The 9,696-nt window shown below is 48.0% G+C and overlaps 1 protein-coding gene and 1 long non-coding RNA gene across 2 annotated transcripts; one reads left to right on the top strand and one right to left on the bottom strand.

The window, feature by feature from the left end:
* The first annotated feature begins 1,530 nt into the window (after positions 1-1,530).
* On the top strand, positions 1,531-7,353 carry LOC136551587 (uncharacterized). Its single transcript, XR_010782625.1, has 4 exons — positions 1,531-1,945; positions 5,334-6,070; positions 6,776-6,854; positions 7,098-7,353. It is a non-coding gene; the product is annotated as an uncharacterized lncRNA (long non-coding RNA).
* LOC136551586 (uncharacterized) lies at positions 3,158-5,075 on the bottom strand. The gene has a single exon (XM_066543136.1). It carries the CDS (start codon positions 4,832-4,834, stop codon positions 3,623-3,625), a length of 1,212 nt encoding a protein of 403 aa, XP_066399233.1. The 5' UTR covers positions 4,835-5,075; the 3' UTR covers positions 3,158-3,622.
* Positions 7,354-9,696: the final 2,343 nt, after the last annotated feature.

The following is a 9,696-nucleotide window of genomic DNA, read 5'->3' as shown; positions in this document are numbered from 1 at the left end:
AAAGTAAATTAAATAGAAAATGAACAGCGTCACACAGTGCCGATGTTCCTAGAGGTCAGGGATTCATGGGCGCTTAAAGAGAGGCCAGGGATTCCTAGACGCTTAAAGAAAGTAGTATTTTTAGGGAAGAATTTCCATCAAAAGAAGAAAAAAGAAAAAAAACTAACAAAAAAATAAAAAAAAATAGTGTCGTACACTGCCGACGCCCCTAGAGCCAGGGATTCCTGGGCGCTTAAAAAGAGTAGTTATGCAGGTGGACCTCGTGGCACCCGTGGTTGGCGTCCATTCATCATTGGTGGCCGTCAAGACTGCCATGGGCGTCGTCAAGACTGCCATTGGTGGTCGTTGGGCGGGGGTGGCTGGCTGGCTGCTACTCAAGCTGCCGTGGGTGGCGTGTGGACTGTTGGTGGGTATCCAATACCCCTATTTAAACCCTTACCCATCTTATTTGGGTAGGGTATGAGTAATTTTTTTTACCCAATAGAAATGGGGAGGTGAGGGTATGGGGGATGCATTATCCATGGATAAGGCTTTAGCTCAATTAATCATTTATTACTATAAATTGGTGAATTAGATAATACAAAGTATTTGGGACCCACATGTTGATATTCCATAAATATTTCTGTACAATGTTGCTGCCTGCTATAGCGAGTCATCTCTAACCAATTTCAGTCAATTTTGTGTAAATTTTAAGGTGTGAACGCAAGTTTTTAATTTTATGGTCCAACTTTTTAATGTGGGGCCCACATATATAACCGGCAACATTAATCAGTACAAAGTTGCTGCCTGCTGTAACGAGCCATCTCCAACTAATTTCAGTCAAGCGCGCAAAAAATTTAAGTTGTGAACGCAAGCTTTCAAATTTTAGGTCTAACTTTTAAATGTAGGACCCACATATATAACTGGCAACACTAATCTGCACAAAGTTGACGCAGGTTATAGCAAGTCTATCTCCAACTAATTTCAGTCCATTTCGCATAAAATTTAAGGTGTAAACGCGAGGTTTTAATTTTAATTAGACTCCGGCTTTTAACGTGGGGCCCACATTTAAATTTAGCTGCGCCAGTCTGCACAAAGTCGTAGACTGCTATAATGAGTTATTTCACCAAGTTTCAGTTAGTTTCACTAAAATTTAAGTTGTGAATGTGAGATTTTCAATCCAGGGGTCCAGCTTTTATATGCAGTCCACATGTATATATAATAGGAAACTAGTAGTTCAATTCAAAACAATAAATATAGATAAAATTGGTTATTAACCAATGGGTATGGATAAGATCGGAGAGGATGAGAAATCTCTACTATAATGGATCAATCAAAATTATACTAGGTCTTCTTAGAAAAACGTTGTCTGCTGAGAGCCTTCAACCATTATGCAGTTAGGAAAATATAGACAGAAATTCTCTCTATTAAAATAAAGGCTAATACAACACCGATGGCCACGATTCGGCGTGTGATGTCAGGCTTCTCGCCTGTCTTCTCACCCCCGCGCCATCCTCGCACTTCCAACGCGCTCCACGCCACGCTGCTTCTAACGCGCCTCAGGTACACACCGTCGCGAGCAGGGTTTGAAGGCTGCGAACACGGGATAAAAAAATGAAACGCACCATCAGGACGCGAGCACCCGAGCTTCGCCCCTGGCCACGCCGCTCATCGGCCATCCCCTACCCATTCGCGCCGCCGCCCATCCCCATCCTGCTCTCCAATCCCCACCCCTATCTGCTCAGTATTGACAAAGCATGAGACCACGGGACACCACGCCCTTCGGATACCCACCTCCATGGCTGGATCCCCCACGGAGACAGTTTACGAGCGACGCGCATGCGCTAGGCGGCCTCCAATGACGACAACCACGAGCAAGTGTTGAAGAACAGGTGGATGACAACTTCCTCATCATCGATCCTTAGCCGCCGCCTCGCCATCGACACTGCCGCCCAGATTGCCAGAGGTAACCGCTCCGCCCCCTTCTCGATCCGCGTGAAACCGTAGCTTAGGCCCGACTCTCGGGTTGATCTCGATTCTGTTCTCGATCAGCCCTTCGATCCGTGTCATAGGTTTAGGGTTTGTGGGGGTTTTCGGCGGGTGTTTGATGGTGCCACCCTCGTGGGGTTTCGTGCTGTTGTTGTAGGTAAGGGTTCATGGCTGGGCCATTCAGGCTTGGTGGCGCCAGGTGTTTAGATGCGTCAGCAGGGTTGTGCTTGGTTAGTGAATTGAGTTCGCTTCAATTTGTGTGGACGGGATGCAATGTTCAGGTTGCCTTCTGTATTGATTTTGGGGCGCTGATTTGACTGATTGGATTCGTTTCAGACAGTTATATATAGTTCTGATTTTTTGTTGTGATACTCAGAGATCCCTCTTATTATATTTCATATCTATGTTTTGTGTAGATTTGTTGTCGGTGTATGGCTCACTACATGCAGATTGGTGTGGTGATGTTGATGCACCTGTTAATATTCTTACGTCGCATAATAATGTAGCTGAAAACCAATGCTTCAACCCTGTTTCTTAAAACATGCCCTATTTCATTTGATATGTGTACAGAACGTACTAGATCACGCTTGGATATTTTTTAACTACTTTTACGATTTATAGCATGGTAAAAGAAGAATCTGTTTGAACTATAGAACACTCTGCAAATCTCCTATGTCCAAATACATACCTATCAGTTATACGTGAAGATTTACTACATCTTTCTCTCGTCCTATGAAGCTTGCATCAGCAATAATTATAATTTATTTATAGCTTGCATCCCCAACTGATTATTAGTAGTTTCTCCTATTTTTGTCTATGCTGCAACAATCATTTTGGCAAAAAAATGTTGATCCAGGTGCTTCATTTCACTTCCTGGATGGTGATGCTGATTTCGATTACTGCGTTCATCGCAATGTTTTGTTCACTTTATTATGGTGAATTTCATGATTTAGTCGCTGAGTGCTGGTGCTTAATTTATCTAAGAGTTAAATGCACCAGAGATCCATTAACTTGTGAGGATGTTTCAGTTAGGTCTATCAACTTTGAAAGTGACTTTTTGGGTCCATAAACTTAGTATGTGTATCACTTAGGTCCACAGCTGTCCACATTGGCTTCTCGTGCTGACATGGCATGATGCCGTGGCCATGCAGGCGCGAAAACAGGCCAGATGCAGCCGTGGGTGCGCGACCAGGCGCGCCGCCGTCTTCCTCGTCGCGCTGCTCTGCCTCGGCGCCGCCAAGCTCATCTCCACACGGCGACGACGCCATGGCGCCGGTGGCGCCCTGAACGGCGAAGACAAGCAGCCGCTGCTGGACAGGGCCGTGGTTGTTCGGGTCGGCGCTAGGTTCGTCGTTGCGCTGGCTGCGTCCGGTGTGCTCGCTGCGTTCTACGATGTGCTGCTGGTCCTTTCCCTGGTCAACAGGGGCGGCGAGGCCCTGGAGGCGGTGTTCTTGGCGTTGCAGTGTGCGGCGCACCTGGCCGCCGCGGCGGTCGTCGCGCACGAGAAGCGGTTCCGCGCGGCGGCGCACCCGCTGACCCTGCGCCTCTACTGGCTGGTGGCGCCCGCGCTGACGGCGCTCCTCGCCGGCACCTCCGTGGCGCGCCTTGCATCGGCGCGGCTAGGCTCCCGGACGACGCGCTCGCCGTCGCGGCACTAGTCCTGTGCCTTCCCCTCCGGCTCCTCTCGATCCAAGGTGACGCCGCTGTCCCTGAGCGAGGTGAATAGCTCTAGGCACTCGCCATACGTGTTTTGGTACTTGGGCGACCGCTCACCAGGGCAGCACCTCTCCCACCGATTGTAATGGCACTCGAGGAACAGCTCGTCGACGAGGCAGATCGCCCCGGTGTCGAGCATCCTCGGGATGAGGTCGAACTCGGTGCCCTCCACGTCCATCTTCATCACCACGAAGTCCTGTTCCGACACCGTGCGCTTCAGCCACTCGGCGAGGTCGAACTCCGGGACGCGCCGCAACTCGCCTGACGACACCCCGTTGGTCGCCCCGGCCGCGGTGCTGATGCGGCCCATGCCACGGCCGTTCGGCTTTCTGGCGTTACTGTTGGCGCCCTTCTTCTTGCCGGCCGGGCCACCGTTGATCTCGAACATGAGCGTCTCGTTCCGGACCCAGGTGGCGTAGGGCAGCAAGGTGACGCCTTTCTTGGTGGCGTACTCTGCATGGAACGCAGGGTCGGCCTCAACGGCGAAGACCTTGAAGGTGTGGTTCTGCTTTGGGTACTGCTTCCGGAAGCAGCTGCCGATGCTGGAGCCGTGGCTCCGGGTGCCCACGTCGACGTACACGTACCGGCGCTTGAAGCCGATGTCGGCAAGCGTAGGCAGGTACTTGATGCTCTTGATGTTCCTCTTCAGCGAGATCCATGGCTTCGCCGGCTCTTCTTGGATCAGCGGCTCGGCGAGGTCGATGATTCGATGCTGGTGGTCGCGATACGTGCAGTTGCTCGCGGGATTGTTGCCGTTGAGGGAGGAGGAGGACGTGCTAGTGGTGGTGGTGGAGGAGGAAATGCCTGCATGCTTCTGGAAGACCAGCTCCCGGAGGGTGGAGCCATCCCGCCCGTTGGTCTCGCGCGATCGGAGTAATCCGAGGGACGGGAAAAGAGCTTGGAGGGACCGGAGGTTGTAGGCGTCGCTGGCGCCGGACGTGAGGTGGCCGTCCGGCCTCATAATCCATGCCGCCTCGGTGGCGAGGTCGCCCTGGCGTTTGGAGGAGTCTAGGGCGCGTCCGGCGAAGTTGAAGTCGACGGAGGAGTCCGGGAACGGGAGTTGGTGGTCGCTTCCGGCTACGGCGAGGGGCGGGGACCGCTTCTTGGCGACTGTGACGGCGCCGAACACGCTGAGCTCCCGCAGCGCCATCGCCTCCTAGGCACCGCCGAGGCAGACGGCGTGGGAGGATGCGGAGAGCATGCCGTCCGCGAGGTGTCTTCGGAGGACGGCGGCATGGTGGTCTACCGCTTGTCTCCATTCGCGGCTGCGCCACGCGTCCAGCGACCTGACGGCCGCCTGGGCGTGAGTCCTCCTCCCGGCCACGGCGGCCCGAACGGCGGGGTCTGCTGCCCTTCCGCCACCGCCCGTGGCTGGTGGCAGAGCAGCGCGACGAGGAAGACGGCGGCGTGCCTGCTCGCACACCCACGGCTGCGGCTGGCGTGTTTTCGCGCCGCATGGCCACGGCATCATGCCATATCAGCACAAGAAGCCAAGATGGACAGCTGTGGACCTAAGTGATACACATACTAAGTTTATGGACCCAAAAAGTCACTTTCAAAGTTGATGTACTTAACTGAAATCTCCTCACAAGTTAATGGATCCCTGATGCATTTAACTCTTTATCTAAATATCCTGGTGCTGGATCCAGGAGGGTTGAGAGGTGGACAGCGACATGGAGATAAAGCCCGACGAGGCTCAGGAAGCTTGGAAGGCTCAGGAAGGCTGACGCCCTGCAGATGCAGGACCTGTCAATGCAGGCGTATGATGCCTACTCCAAGACGACGAGGGAGGTCCTGCTGGAAGCCTCTGAGAAACTGAAGATACAGGCAGACAAAGCGCAGAAGGACCTGAGCGTGATAGCTACAAAGGTTAGTCAGCAGGGACAGGAATATCTGGTTATGGCAGCTCGGAACTCACCAGGCTCAGATCAAGGATATCACAACAACGTTCAGGGCTCTGGAAGATTGTATTGGCCATCAGAGTGAGGATTATCGTGTGGGCATTCTGTTTGCTATGTCAATGTTCTACATTGGTGAAATTTTCAATGCAAATTAATTTGATAATTTCATTCTCTTAAGGGCTGACAAAATGTAATGCACCAAAATAATGTTTTCACTAGACCATGTGATGTGTTGTACCGTCAATTAGCTGTTAACATAATTTCATGCTGACTCGAAGGGTTAAAGTTATTCTTGCACTTGCATCGTCTTCTGTAGGTACCTTTCTTACCGTATGGGTTTCATCAATTTCATGTTGACTGGAACTTCCTCTGCTCTCCATTTTGGTATTGTTCTTGGCCTTGCATTGTTGGCTCTGGGAATCTCAAGTTTGCGATCACAAAGAGAAGGCCGGTCGTCGGCCTCGTCTTCTTGAAAGGGCAAGCTGGTTAGTTCATTTCAATCCATCATCCTTGCTTTGCTTTAACCCATCTGTTATTTTCATTACTTAAGAACCTTTGGAGAGCATAGTTGTGGCCTGGAACTTGTGCTCAAATGCATGCTGTGTATGCTTGTTTTTGACATACTTTTAAGATTCGTAGGTTTAACATTTTCAGATATAGGGTTATTTGTTATTTTCAGAATCTGGCCATTTTTAATGTATTCAGTACAACTGTGCTTCGTAATATAATATATTAATTTCTTATTGCCTCTGTTATGTGATAGGTTGCTTTGTGCAACACCATTGATATTTTTTTTGACGAAATGCAACACCATTGATATTATGGAAAGGACATGTGATTTTGTCACTTAGATGTATACCTTGAGCTCTTTTACCGTGGCTTTTCCCCTCTAACTTTTTCTAACAGTTGATCTAATGATTTTCATCAAAACAATTTACTAACTAATAAATAATTTATTATATTGGTGGGCGGCTCTTATTTTTTCCAACCACCAAAAAAATATTACGTATACCTTTGTTTTGAGAAAGGGAGAGGGAATGCAACTGCCATGCGATGCTTGTTTGTAATATCTGAATTTTAGTGCTCAGATTACTATAAGTATGCATGCTAATTGTTCATTAATCATATCTAATTAATTTCTGAACTTCTTTGGCATGTTAATAATCTGAAAACTAGAGTAAATTTTGCAGGTTGCCGAGTTCCTTGGGTTTCATGCAATAGTTGCTGAAAGCATCAAGAAAACTCTGGTCCAGGAATCGCATTGGCAAAGTAAGCTACTGACTCACAATAAAGTTATGCATATTGTAGGCAGTTAATTACTAATGCCAACATAAATGGTGAGATAAGAAACTTTTGTGTTGCATTAAGAAATTACATAATGCAATGGTCTTTTCTTGGAGTAGATTGATGTATTGGTGCATTCCGAAATTACTGTAGGACAAGTAGATTGATGTTGTGCAGTGCCTTCCTATCTTAACCACATTTTTTTTCCATGTTCTGGTGTACTTGCAGGTGTTCGAGTTGAAGGACTCTGTGTTGACATGCGAAGGATCCGAAGCCATAAGACAGTGATTAAAACAAAAAATTAGGTGTGTAAATATTTCACATGAGATTTCATGGTACACCGTATACCCCTGACACCTGTCCGTGAAGAAGGGTTTTGTGGTCACGAGCCCTAAAACTGACTACCTGATAGATGAATCAATTGACGTGAATTATCCTTGTTGTATTCAGTAATATAAGTATGATCTTTTTTGGAATAAATAATATAATAATCTTGTAAGTTTGTATCGCTCTTTTTTTATGTGAATCTTCAATCTATTTTATTTTATACCGTGTTTGGTTGTTAACTTGCATCATCTAAAATTTCACCGTTGCGTTAGCATGGGCAATATACTAGATAATGATGATATAGATTTGAACATGAATGAATACGCATAGATTTATCCATACCCTCCCAGTGGCAGGTATACTGGCGTGTCGATCTTCCTCGGTTGTTGGGCCCACCCTTGCTGGTCAAACTCGTCACGGAAGGGGGGAGGCGTGAGCCATGATAATATCTTGTGGTGTGGTTGGGATCAGAGCGCCAAGGTGTGCAGCGTGTGTGTTGCGTTGCGGAGGCATTGTGCTCATCGGCAAGTTTTGGTGGCTGCGAGTAGGGGCTGCTTGCACTACAACGAAAAATATTTTACGAGACTGCTCCTTTGATTTACAGAGGTGGGCTAAAAAAAATATGGTTGGCTCCTAAAATGTACAATGGTTTTAGAAGACGGACGGACCATTTTTGGAGGCATCTAACAAACTGCAGCCTCTATAAATCAATTAACAAGGGCGGACATTTTAAAAGGTCCACCTCTAAAAATAGATGCTATTTTCGGAGGCGTACCTCTTGTTGTCATATCCCGTCTAGTTTCGAATTTGGACCATGTGCATGTTAATGAGATATTACGAAGGGCTTACTTCAACCTTGGTTGTTAAACGTGGGTTAGACCAACATATAATGCTTCTAGAGTCCATCCCACCATGTTAACCATTTTACGTGATGCGAGGACGAAAACATAAGTGGACTAGTGGTATGTGTGGTTCAGACACCGCCCCATCTCACCTCTCTCTTTGTTGTCGCTCCCACCCGATAGCGCCCCTCTCTCTCCCCATCTCCTCTCTCTTCAATGGTGAGCAGGGGCGCGGAGCCCGACAGCGTCCATCTCCTCTATCTTCATTGGTGGGTAGGGAAGAGGAGGTCCATCTCCTGGGAGCGCCGCCCATCTCACCTCTCTCTTTGATGGTGGGTATGCCGAAGGAGGTGGCACGGTCGCGGTGGTCACACAGAGCCCCCCCTCCCGGACCTCTGGCATCACATTATGCAGACGCTACGACGACATCTTCCACAACCAGCAGCATCCATCAGAGTATGGTGCTGGAGGCTGCGCTTGCTTTGGGACGGACATCAACGCTCGGGTATGGACTCCTTGTTCGCGCTCGTCTCATGGGAAATTTGGAAAGAACCGAATGCAAGCTCCTTCGGCAGCGCAACATCCACGATATGATGACAGACCTTCTGCAAACCATCAAGGCCGAGGCTGATCAATGGATCAAAACCAGCGCGCATTGCCTGGAAGCTTTATTAGCCAGAACGTAGTTAAGGTTGATCCCAATAGATCCCAAGGTTGTTATAGTCAAAATATAGATAATCGCCGAGTCAGGAACGGCCTCTCTTATAATATACAACTTCTACCTTCTTAATACAATAATACGCAATGCACTTGCGTATTCGAGAATTAAAATTATTTAGGAATCTTTGGCATGGTAAAATACTAAAATCTGATGTTTCAGTTAGTTAAAACTTGATCCAAAGTTTAGGCATTTTAGTCTGAGTCACCGCTGTCCAAACAAGCAAATATAGAAGATGCGCAATGGAAGGTACAATATAGTCGCCATATATTCCAAACATTCACATAACTTTTTGATTATGACATTTACACGCACAGTGCAAAAATACTGTATATGAGAAAGGTGCGTTCTTACCTAATTGTTCTTCTGACAGATCTCAAGAATATCACGATGGCAGATATGAGAAAGGTGCGTCACTGTCTACACTGTACTCTATACTCTGTTGAGAAGCTGCAATTATTGGTCCTTCTAACTTTGACAATAAAAAAGTGCAGGAGCTTCTAACCCTGTCCATTAGGCCAGGCTCAACGCAGGCAGTAATAATCGTATGCCTCGGAGTCTACGTAGACGGAACCGAGTTAAAGCAGAGTGCATACTAATCAATCTCCCAAAAAGAGTCGGTACTTTTTCAGAGTGTTTGCCGCCACCACCCCTACCACTGTCCATTCTGTAGCTTTTCCCCTCCTCATTCTGCTCTTTAGGACACACACGTACGGTGAAGTCTCCAATGCGCGCTCAAGCAAATGCTTCGGGTTTTGTGAGATGGAACATACAGTACCTCTGGGAGGGTGTTGTTCGGTGTGACATGGAGCAATGGCTCTGGCTTGGAGGTTGGGACAGTTGTCCAACCTGGTGCATTGGGCACGGCCTAGGATATATGAAATGACTGCATGCAGGTAATCTGAACAAGTCAGTGCACTCAGATTGCCTGCAGTTTAAC

Source organism: Miscanthus floridulus, chromosome 4 (assembly GCF_019320115.1).
Source record: "Miscanthus floridulus cultivar M001 chromosome 4, ASM1932011v1, whole genome shotgun sequence".
NCBI lineage: Eukaryota > Viridiplantae > Streptophyta > Magnoliopsida > Poales > Poaceae > Miscanthus > Miscanthus floridulus.
Note: the sequence above shows the minus strand (reverse complement) of the source record. Positions and strands in the feature narration are given on the sequence as shown.